Below are 12,093 nucleotides of genomic sequence, written 5' to 3'. Positions count from 1 at the left end.
ACTGCACATTGAGAATTACTGATACATGTTGGCTAAGTGGCATTTGTTCTATATAGAAATAAACCTAATGACAATATGAGTATGGTGTTAATATTTCTTTGACTGTTCCTGAGTCTTCTTACATTCTTTCTCCACCCCACAAATTAAATACATGACTCTGTCTCTCTTTTGGCTAGGAGAAGGTAATGTAATTATATAGCTATATTAAACATCTACTGTTTTCTCCAGCATTTGGGGGAAGGGGAAGTTACATTATGTTTTTCATTTTTTTCCTGTTTTTTTCTTTTGGTACCAGTCAAAAGTACATCTGCATTGTTTGCTTTCATACATGTAGCATAAAGTCTTGAGAGTATTGGGATCCCAGTTAGAAGTAGAATTTTTGATTCTAACATGAACCTAGAATCCAGCTTTTCAGGGTATGGAACTCTTGAACTGCCTTAACCAAAGTTGTGATACTTGAGTACTCCAGGTATAGTCACCTATGTCTTTCACAAGGGGTCAACAAGTGATAAATGGAAGTGATATTTGAGGCTAAATCAGGAAGGAGTATAATATAGCTAATACTGTCTTTGACTAATTATTTTACAAGGTAGAAGTTTATAAAACTGACTTGATTTGGGAGTTTGGTAGTGACAATTTCACATGTTAGAAAATTTCACGCTCTAGATTTTCAGGAGTATGTAGTGTTATGTTGAGACTATCTCACAGTATTTTCTGTGCTGCCTTTAATTGCCTAACATTCTCAATATTTTTAAAAATTAACTTTTGTTGTTGTTTTTTTCTAGTTGTTGGTCTTGACGATATTATGGATGAAGGAGTTGTTAAAGAAAGTGGCAATGATACCATTGATGAAGAAGAACTGATTTTACCTAACAGGAACTTAAGGGACAAGGTAGAAGAAAATTCAGTGAGATCACCAAGAAAATCACCTCGTTTAATGGCACAAGGTAATCCTTTCAGAGAGGTCTAGCTAGAAAATCAGAGGTATAGGGGCAGATGTGTTAAGTTATAAAACTGCTGAGCAGGAGTCATGTTTTCTTGATGTTTTGCTAATCCAGTCGTTTTGATGACAATCAGTTTTGAGATCATGTCAATTTGTTATGTAAGTTTTCAGTACCTACAACCCCACACTACCCATTTCTCCTTCCTCAGAGGAAACCACTAGTACCTCTTTGAGCTGGTTTAATTTTTTTTTTGTTGCTGTTTTTTCGGTATTTACCTTTATATCTCTAGGTAACATGCATATGTTGCTGTTTTTTGATTATTCTGATTTATTATTCATCCATCTGTTGACTTTCCACTCTGGATGATTTTCTTCCTGCTACTTGTCCTCATCACAAAAAAGAACATCTTTTTCATTTTTCCAATATATAATTTTGTTAGATCAGTGGTAATTATGTTACTATGAGTAATATGCTATTAGAGATGATCCATTTAAGAAACTACAGTTACTTTTCTTGTATAACTTGTTTTTCTGATTTGTTTTTGTTTCTCAGTTGTTTAGTGTGTACATACTAGCAGTTACACTACAACTGCTCTACCAGTTGACTAAATCTACCTTAAAGATATTTGTGTATTTCAGGTATTCTGTCATATCCATTTTATTGAAAATACCTCTTGGAGCCTTCTGATTCCCTCTTATATAGACAGACTCTTGTTAGTCCTGTGAGCCTGATGCAAAACTGTTCAGGGATCTCCCTTAACCATTTTTCTGAAAGTCTATGCTTTGTGCTTTTGTTGTAGTTCCTATTTCCTCTTTCTGGATTCAACTTTTTTATTTTGGTGATGCACCTCTTTCAGTAGTTTTGTGAGAAAAAGGAGCCATGTGATACACTTTTTAAACCTTGTATGTTTACCTTGTATTTAGTCTGGTCTCATACTGGAATCATGGTCTGGTTGGACTTAAAATTCAAGGTTGGAAATCATTTTCCTTCAGAAATTCTGAAGGTGTTGCTCCATTTTTTTCTAACTTCAGGGTTGTTGAGAAGTTTATTTTGATGTGTGTGTTTGTGTGTGTGTGTATGTGTGTGTAGGAGTGTCTGTTACCTGATTTCTTCTGGAAGTTTGGGAATCTTTCTCTTCAGCTTTGGTGTTTTGATATTTCATGATGATGTGTATTGGTTTTGGTGTATTTTGTGTATGGAGCTCAAGACACTCAGTAGATCCTCTTAGTCTGAAAAATTTTGTCATTCAATTCTGGGAAAATTTTTCAAATTATTTTATCGTTAATTCTTCTCTTTGTTTTGTTAGTTCTTGGTTTCTGTAAACTTTATTATTTGTTACATAAAAGGTACTGGTCCCTCTGTTTTCTTTATTTTGCCTGCTTCCCACCTCTTTGTAATTTTTCTTTTACGTGCTTAAATTTTCTCGTATTTATCCTCCAACTTTTCAGTCAAGTTTTGTACTTTTGAGTCTTAACTGTTCTTTTTGTTGTTTTGAGAATGGTCCTTTCTGTAGTGTTCTATTCATGTTTCATGGATATAGTATCTTCTTTTGTCTTTATTAAGCTACTAATGGCATTTTAAATAGTTTTTGTCTCCTTTCATAGTTTCTGATTTCTCCATGTTGCATTATTGTAAACAAATTTTAAAAAAGGTTTTGGCCTCCATCTTTCCTAGATGCTTTCCTGAAATGTCTGACCCTTGATTATTGCTCATGTTTAAGAGTAGGGAACTAAAATTATAAAACTAAGTGTGGGGATTGGGTTTTACCAGCTATGAGCGTCAGTGTATAGCAATCTGGCTGTACTGTTATTTGACAGAACCCTTCATATCAGAATTTAGGTTATTTTCCATAACTTATTAGATTGCTAGCATATTATGGAAACCCGTAAGGAATACTGACTGGGGTTTCTCAGCTTTCGGTGTATACAGACTCACTTAATCTTACAAATTTCAGTGTACTTTATAGCCAGTCTCTACTGTGCCTCATGTTCTTCAGCCTAGAAACCTTGCTTTACTATTTCCAGAGAATAAGCTACAAGTTTTGGCTCAGGACCAGGGAAGGGCAGTTGCCCAACAAATGGAGTAGGGGAAAGAGGGATCTAGAAATCTAACTGCTGCTTTTAAAGAGCTTTCAACCCTTCAAAGTATTAAGCATCTGTCTTCATTCCCACTTTAGAATCATCTGGGACCACCAAGTCTTAAGGTTTTTGAGGTGTTAATGATGTTAGTTTTTGCCAACACTGCCAGCCTAGTGTTTATTACTTTTGGGTATCTTATATGAGTTACTTGGTAATCATCTCTTGTTTGGTTTCCAAAATTTGCTGCTGGTTTTTCCTCTCTTGTTCTTCCTTGCCTTTTGGATTTTTCAAAAAAGATCCCGCTGTTACAGCTTCAGTAGGGTTTTGAGAAGTGAATAAATTTAGATGCATGTATTTATTTCATCATCTTTTCTTTGATCTGTGTTTTTAATACATTTTCAAAATCAGTGATTTGGTATATACTTGTGACTTTGAGAAATGAAAAGAATAGAATAAACATTTTAGGAAAATAAAATTATTTTTGCCTATAGAATCAGGCTTCAAACTAAGGAAGGTAATATTTAGAGGAGAAAAAGTGACTTTAGCCTTTGCTTAATAATTTGCTTACTATTGGAAAACCATTTTTTATCTGAATATCCTTCACAGTTGAATATACTATTTTGTCATTTTTAGCAACCGCTTGGGTGTTAAAAGATCTTTATTTATTAATGTGTAATGAATGTTAAAATCCTTCATTTGTTTCATTTCAAGGATGAATAAAGTAGAGCTATAAATTACTATAATCTGTCTTTAAAGCTTTAAAAATCACCTAAATATTGAAACAAAGCTTTATTAAAATTTTAGTTATTTAAAAAAATTATGTAACTGAACATGTGATAAATAGTTCATAATCCACCAAGTAATTTTTAAACATTGTTAAGTACTTAACCTAATACTCAGATACTTTGTTGAGTCCTATGGGAATTAGAAAGGGTGTGTAAGATGAGGGTGACTATATAATTTATTATTCAAATTAGGCATACTTTTGAGAATGAAAGTGTGCTATTAATGCTAGATCAGAACTACAAGCAGCCCTGGACATTTACCTTTTTAAAGATTCTCACAGTTCAGTGATAAATGACAAATTCAGTTTGTGGGTTGTTTTTGTACTTAGTGAATTATTTAGCTCTCTTTCTTTTTAGCTCTTTTCATGTTTCTCCTTTCTCCTGATAGAAGGGGATGTATCAGAATAGGGAAAGGAGACTCTTTCATTTAATAGACTAATAGGAGCATTGTGTGGGAAGCTTTTACATTATTTTCATACTTATGATACATTTTCTTGGTTTAAATCTTTTAAATTGTGTTTCTTTTTTGATGAACTGTGTGTGGTACTCTGTGTAGATGTCATTTCTTAGGAATAGCTTTAATGCTAAAATGGTGACCGAAGGGAAGCACATTGATAAAGGAATTAGAGTCTGTTTGAGGCTGTATTTTGAAACTCGCACAGATCCTGTTTTGTGTGATAGGAGGTTTTTAGTTCAGATTTCATTAGCACTGGAATTTATTTGGTTTTATATATTTAGAATTATTTAATGTTTAACAATGCATGATGGTCTTGCTTTAATATGGGCATGAATGGTAAAGGAAGCTCATTTTACTTACTTCACTCCTAGGTTACTTTCTATGGAAAAGAGATTTGATGAAAACATTTCTTTTAATAAGGTATAATATTAGTCTGAATTTTTTAGAGGCTTTTGCCCCTGTTAGAATTCAGAGAAGTTTGATAAATATAAAATATGACATTTGTTAAATTACATATATGTGTGTATATATATAATATCACCATTATGAGTACTGTTCAATACATTTTTGTTGAGAAAATTATAGCTCAGAATAAAGAAGTGATATATTCTAAATTGTATTAAATAAAAACACATGACAAAATAGCTAAGTTTTTTTATTTATTTTTTTCCCCTGTGATAGAACAAGTAAGAAGTTTGCGGCAGAGCACTATTGCCAAGCGTTCAAATGCAGCACCATTAAGTAACACAAAAAAACCATCTGGGAAGACTGTATCTACCCCTAAAGCAGGAGTGAAACAGCCAGAAAGGAGTCAGGTTAAAGAAGAAGTTTGTACGTCACTGAAACCTGAGTACCATAAGGAGAATAGAAGGAGCAGCCGAAATAGTGGACAAATTGAAGTGGTACCTGAAGTATCAGTGTCTTCAAGTCATTCTTCAGTGTCATCTTGTCTTGAAATGAAGGATGAAGATGGATTAGATTCTAAGCATAAGTGTAATAATCAGGGAGAAGCAGATGTGCCATCTCATGAATTAACTTGTTCACTTCTTTCAGAGACTTGTGTTACTATTGGAGAAAAGAAAAATGAAGCTCTGATGGAATGTAAAGCCAAGCCTGTTGGTAGCCCATTGTTTAAGTTTTCAGATAAAGAACATGAACAAAATGATTCCATTTCAGGTAAATCGAATGAGACTGTTGTTGAAGAAATGATAGCAACAAGAAAAGTTGAACAAGGATCAAAGGAGACTGTAAAATTATCCCGTGAAGATGACCATATTCTTGGGGACCCTGGATCTTCTGATAGTTCTGGTGATACTGCTTGTACAAATCCAAATAAGACAGAAAACAGCCTTGTAGGTTTGCCTAGTTGTGTGGATGAAGTGACTGAATGTAATTTGGAATTGAGGGATACCATGGATATTGCTGATAAAACTGAGAACACCCTTGAAAGAGATAAAATGGAACCATTGGGTTATTGTGAAGATGCAAAGTCTAATAGACAGTTGGAGAGCACTGAGTTTAATAAATCAAACTTAGAGGTGGTTGATACTAGTACTTTTGAACCAGAAAGTAATATTTTGGAAAATGCTATTTGTGATGTGCCTGACCAAAATTCAAAACAGTTGAATGCTGTAGAAAGTACTAAAATAGAGTCCCATGAAACAGCAAACCTTCAGGATGACAGAAACAGCCAGTCAAGTAGCGTTTCTTACTTAGAGTCAAAAAGTGTAAAATCCAAACATCCAAAACCTGTAATTCATTCTAAGCAAAACATGACCACAGATACTCCGAAGAAAATTGTTGCAGCAAAGTATGAAGTAATGCATAGCAAAACTAAAGTTAATGTCAAAAGTGTGAAACGAAATACTGATGAACCAGAATCTCAGCAAAATTTTCATAGGCCAGTCAAAGTCAGAAAAAAACAAATTGATAAGGAGCCAAAGATTCAGACTTGCAATTCTGGGGTTAAATCTGTGAAAAACCAAGCTCATTCTGTATTGAAAAAAACATTACAGGACCAAACTGTAGTACAAATTTTCAAGCCCTTAACTCATTCTTTGAGTGATAAGTCACATGCTCATCCTGGTTGCTTGAAAGAACCTCATCATCTTGCACAAACTGGACATGTATCACATTCCAGCCAGAAACAGTGTCATAAGCCTCAGCAACAGGCCCTAGCAATGAAAACCAATAGTCATGTGAAGGAAGAGCTTGAACACCCAGGCATTGAGCATTTTAAGGAAGAGGATAAACTGAAACTGAAAAAACCTGAGAAGAACCTACAACCCCGCCAAAGAAGAAGCAGCAGAAGTTTTTCTTTAGATGAGCCACCATTGTTCATTCCAGATAACATAGCTACCATAAAAAGAGAAGGCTCTGATCATAGCTCCTCATTTGAAAGCAAATATATGTGGACTCCCAGCAAGCAGTGTGGGTTTTGCAAAAAACCCCATGGCAACAGGTGTGTGTGTATGTGTGTATGAGTGATGTGTACATTGAAGAGAAATTGCTTTTTGGGGGTTGAGATAAATGTGAGAATTGTTTTAAAGACATTATTTGATACACAGAGACCTGTGCAAAAACAAAAAACTTCAACAGTCTTGGATAAATGATAGGTGGATCTACTGAATTTATAAATGTATCATCCTAGAACATTTAAAAAAGCATAGTCTGGCCAACAGCTGACATACATGGAAATATTTTGTCATTGTCACAGGTTAAACAGTGTAATTTAGCCACTGCATCTGCAAAAAAGCCAAACACTTCCTGGTTATTAGAAAATTGTTACACTGCTTTGGGTCTAAGTTAAATATTATTTTATTTGGTGTGAGAATAAATAGTAATAAAGTATGAAGGTCATAATGGAAATTTTATTTTTGTTTTGAAGTTTTTTTTTTTCTTAAAATGAAACACATGAAAGACCTAACACTATCATTTCATAACTATCAAACTTTATCCTGCAGTGAAATTTGATAGCTAAACAATTGTTAGATTACCCAGGTCAACATGGAGTAGAGTGAAAACATGCATTTCTTTTTTTGAATGTTTTAAATAATTTTTTGTGAATTCTAGTCTCTTAAAATTTTAGAGATGATTTTAGCACTGATTTTCATCATTCTTTCTAGTATTCAGTGATTTGTAGTTTTGTGACACTGCACCCCTCAATCCCCAATGTGTTTTTTGTTAGCTTTTTAAGAAAAGGAAAGCAAGAGATGAAGTGGAGTTTGCAGCTACAAGATTATTCTGTTCAAGTGTTCATATTGCTGTTGGAACTTCTTTCGATGCTGATATGATAAAATAACATAATTTGTATATTATATTCTTACTATCCTTATTCATGAAACTGTGTTAGAGTGATTTTTTCCCAGCACTATCTTAGTGCATAAAAATGAAACTCTTTAGGGAGGGACAATTTAGTGAAGTGTGTTATTATTTTGGTGGTGATAGGGTGATTGGGGCGTTTGGAAAGGAGATGTTGGGGCCATTGTGTAAGTTTTATGGCAAAGTATTTCTTCATTTGTGATCCAGCCCATGGCCTGTTTTTAGCGTCAAGGGTTAGTTTATAACAGTATATTCCAGTTTTTAAAAGCTGTCACTTGTTTGAATACAGTGCTACATTCACTGTCACTTACATGCTCTTAATTATATGTTTTTTTCTTTAAAACACCTTACTCGGCTGGGCGCAGTGGTGCACGCCTGTAATCCAGCACTTTGAGAGGCTGAGGTGGGCGGTAGGCAGATCACTTGAGGTCAGGAGTTTGAGACCAGCCTGGCCAACATAGTGAAACCCCGTCTCTACCGAAAAATACAAAAGTTAGCTGGGCATGCTGTTGCATGCCTGTAATCCCAGCTACATGGGAGACTGAGGCATGAAACCACTTGAACCTGAGAAATGGAGGTTGCAGTGAGCTGAGATCGAGCCACTGCACTCCAGCTGGTGATGAAGTGTGAGACTCTGTTTCCATAAATAAATAAACACCTTACTCAAATGTTCTGAAGTAGGCCTGCTGTTTTCAGGCGAAGAATGAAGAGTTAGGTGGTGCTTGTAAGTGCTCCTTTAAACCAGCCTTTTTCTTTCTGCCAGAATATTTGAAAAATTATACTGTTAACGTGGACAGAGAGATGGAATAGGTTCCTTAAGTAAATGAATTTCTAAAATGAAACTTTGGCATAGAGTTGGAAGCCATGTTAGTAAGTTATAATGTAACTTACTAACCTTGTAGATAAACTTCCAGTCCAGTCTTCAGGAGTTTGCCCAGGCTTTTTAATGATGACTCTTGCTTCACCAATGTTTTATAATTTTCCTAAATTGAAGAGTAGGTGTTAGTCCCTTTGTTGTTGTTGTTTACCTGCTGCCACCTTTTGGATCTACTGTATGGAATCTAGAGTGTTTTTGTTCCAGTCTGTAGAATGACTTAGAATGTTGGGTGCATAGAGATTTTGGGTTTACACTCTGTAATTGATGTGAATAATATATGTTAACATTGGAAACAATTTTGAAAGCAGCATTTTTGATTACTTCAATTTTGTGAATAAAAAAGCCTGTGCAATTGTTTTTTTCTTTTTCTTTTTCTTCTTTTTTTTTTTTTGAGACGAAGTCTCACTGTTGCCCCGGCTGGAGTGCAGTGGCGTGATCTTGGCTGACTGCAAACTCCACCTCCTGAGTTCAAGCGATTCTCCTGCCTCAGCCTCCCAAGTAGCTGGGATTACAGGCAAGCACCACCATGCCCGGCTTATTTCGTATGTTTGTAGAGATGGGGTTTCTCTACATGTTGACCAGGCTGGTCTCGAACTCCTGGCCTCAGGTGATCCGTCCACCTCAGCCTCCCAAAGTGCTGGGATTACAGGCACAAGCCATGGTGCCCAGCTGATTGTTGTTTTTATGTATTAACTAGCCTTCACTACTACTGTGATCCTACTACTTTGATACATTGTGCTTGTATACATTTTGTTTACTCAAAAAATGCACCTGTCATGCAGCTTGTAATTTTCCTATTTTAATCCTTGTGTAAGAATATAAATTTATTAGAAAGGGCATATTTGGAAATAATTTTGATCCTTCTCTTTGATTTCATGCACTAGATACATTGAAAGCTGTTTGTTAATACGACACATTTTCTATCACTTGAAACAGCTTTGCTTCTGTGAAGACTATAGTAGTGCTTTATCATTTTTTTACATATTGCAGTTGAAGTTAGCTTCCTTGTGTGTGCTCCCAGTTGGAAATTATATTTTGTAATATAGCTATGTCATGGCTAGATGTAATATTAATCGTAAGCAACTTCTATACATATCCTAAAGACAGTAGATCCTTAAAGAGGCAACATATCATGCTAGGTTTTTGTTGCTTCCATTTATTTTCATGATTCAAACTTATACCAAAGGTATATGATTTTAAAGACCATCTAGATTATTTAATCCTCTAATTTTTAAATTAATACAACTTTTGAACTTCTTTTAAATGTAAGTCAGTTGGCATTTTGTAAGGAGGAAGTCTTGGTTTTTTCATATTATTTACCTTGTGGTTTCTATTTTTCTACTTCTCCAGAAGATGCTTGAGTTTTTTAGTTTGCATTACACTTCCTTGGCCCCAATTGTAGACTAGTATATCAGATAATATTTAAAAAACAAACAGAAAATGGATTTATAGCTTTCAAACAAGAAAACTTCTGAGAAGAAACTTCTAGAACAAATGATTCTGCCTTTCTCTGCAGATTGTTAGTAACAAAAATGATGTAATGTTACGTGAAATAGAATTTTTTCATCTTAGAAGAGGGAGTCTCTCTCTCTCACACACAGTAACATGGTCTAGTCTGTTACTTAAAAGGGAACACCAGAACTGGAGGCCCATCTTGAAATGCCCACGATGTTAGTGAATTTATGATGAATTTGTTAAGAGAGGAGTTCTAAATGCTATCTCTGTAGTTTAACTTTGAAGAAACTTGAAAATTTTGCTCATGCCGAAAAGATAATAGTTTTTAATTCTCTTTAGTAGGTCTAGTTTAGTTTTTTTAGTTTTATTTTTAATTTTGTATGTGAACATGTGACAGTAGGCAAAGACAGCATAAATATTGCTTGTAACTCTTCCAGTTAAATGATTCATACTGACTTGGTCCAGTTAATTGATCCACAGCTAAACTCCACACAACATTGATTTTATAGTAAAACATTTAACATCTAGGCTGTAGCCTTTTCCTTCTTTCCTCTTGGTAATTAGAAATTTAAGGACGGGGCAGAAAGTGGTAGAGTAATTGTTAGTTACAGCCACTCTAGCTACTCTCTCCCTTATTCCATACTCCCCACATTCCCATGTTTTTGAAGTAGAGCAACAGCATGAAAAGGAAAGAAAATATATTCTCTTTATGTGATAGGCCATCTTTTTTGTTTTTTTAAATGTGGTTTAAAATGTTCTTAGTACTTCCATGTTTTAGAGACCTTAAAGTGATCCATATAATACATTTTTGGTTATCAATTTCATTTTAAAGTGAATTTATCTGTAGGACATGTGGAAATTATTCTGTCGATGCCATTTTTTTCTTGATTTCTCAGAAAATTTTATATAACTGCATTTTTTAAACGGAAATATAAACTATTAAGATATATCTGTAGATGGCACTAGAGTTTTGCTTTTCATAGCCTCTCAAGTTTGAATGAGACATTTCCAATGTAAACTTGAAATGAGGTTTATTGAAATAGTTGCTTGATAAATTTCACGATCATGAAACCACTCTTGCCTGGTTGTCGAATAAAAATGTGAAAATTCCTTGATATGTGCTTTATATTTTGACCTTTAGGTTTGGATTTGGGACAATAGCATGATTTGTACTGTAGGTTTATAAGTCATGTCTCACTGAAACTATCCCAGACTTGCTTTGAAGAAATCTTAATATACCTTTGATTGTGGAAGTAAAGGGAAATTATTAGCTTTCCTTCAGTATTTCAGAAACATTCATGTTAGACAGTTGCTTTCAAGAAATATCAGTTAACCCATTGTTAGGAAAGCTACGACGCTCATTACAAATAATCATCTTTAATATTTTAACTTTGCAACCTGAAGTGGGAAGACTTTTAAACACCTGCATTTCAAACTTTTTTCCCCTTTTGCTAGAATATCTGTATCATTACGGGCCCATCAAAAATCTCAAACCTGTAGGAATTACTTCTGTCTTCCAAACGTATGTTACATTGTTCGAAAGTTTCCTTGCTTGTCAACCCCAAATATTCTGTATTGTTTTTTTCAAATCAAATTAATCCCTAGGGAGATGAGGACTTAACCTGCTAAAGCTAGCACAGGCATTACCAGCAAGGATAAAAAGTGATAAATTATAGATGTGATGAAGTCAAGTCTCAAGGCATAGTAGTGGTTTTATACACAATAGGCACATGAGGAAGAGGAAAAGGAAGTGCTGCTATTGAGGAGTGAGGTATTTGGCAAGACTTTAAAAACACTAAGGATTGGAACTCACTGTTGTAGTTTTTACAGTTCTAACATTAAAACAGTACCTCTGGTATATTTTGAGTTGGCTATATCACCCAGTGTGTTACCTTCAATATCCTCTCTCTTGGACTACAGCTTTTTGAAAGGAGTTTGGCACTGTTGGTGGTGCCACTATTATCAAAATCAGCAGCACAGTCTTTAGATTGTTAAAGTATTGACCTAAATCCTAAGTCTTTAATCTGTATCATAAATCGCTAGCCTGAAGAAAAAAAGGGCAAAGTTAAGGATGGATGTCTGAAATGAGCATTGCAGCTTTCCTAACAATGGGTTAAAAAGCACGTAAATTAAATCGCTGTGTATGTATCTCATTTGCCATTATTTTCACGGGTAG

The 12,093-nt window shown here is 34.7% G+C and overlaps 1 protein-coding gene across 1 annotated transcript in view; it reads left to right on the top strand.

Annotated features, from left to right (window-relative positions):
- Window positions 1–12,093, top strand: part of PHF3 (PHD finger protein 3) — an 81,614-nt gene that overhangs the window by 43,630 nt on the left and 25,891 nt on the right. The window contains 2 exon segments of the mRNA XM_010364274.2: window positions 786–947; window positions 4,946–6,725. Of these exon segments, the coding sequence (XP_010362576.2) occupies window positions 786–947; window positions 4,946–6,725 (1,942 nt within the window).

Source organism: Rhinopithecus roxellana, chromosome 4 (assembly GCF_007565055.1).
Source record: "Rhinopithecus roxellana isolate Shanxi Qingling chromosome 4, ASM756505v1, whole genome shotgun sequence".
Classification (NCBI taxonomy): Eukaryota; Metazoa; Chordata; class Mammalia; order Primates; family Cercopithecidae; genus Rhinopithecus; species Rhinopithecus roxellana.
This window is presented reverse-complemented; position numbering and strand designations above follow the sequence as displayed.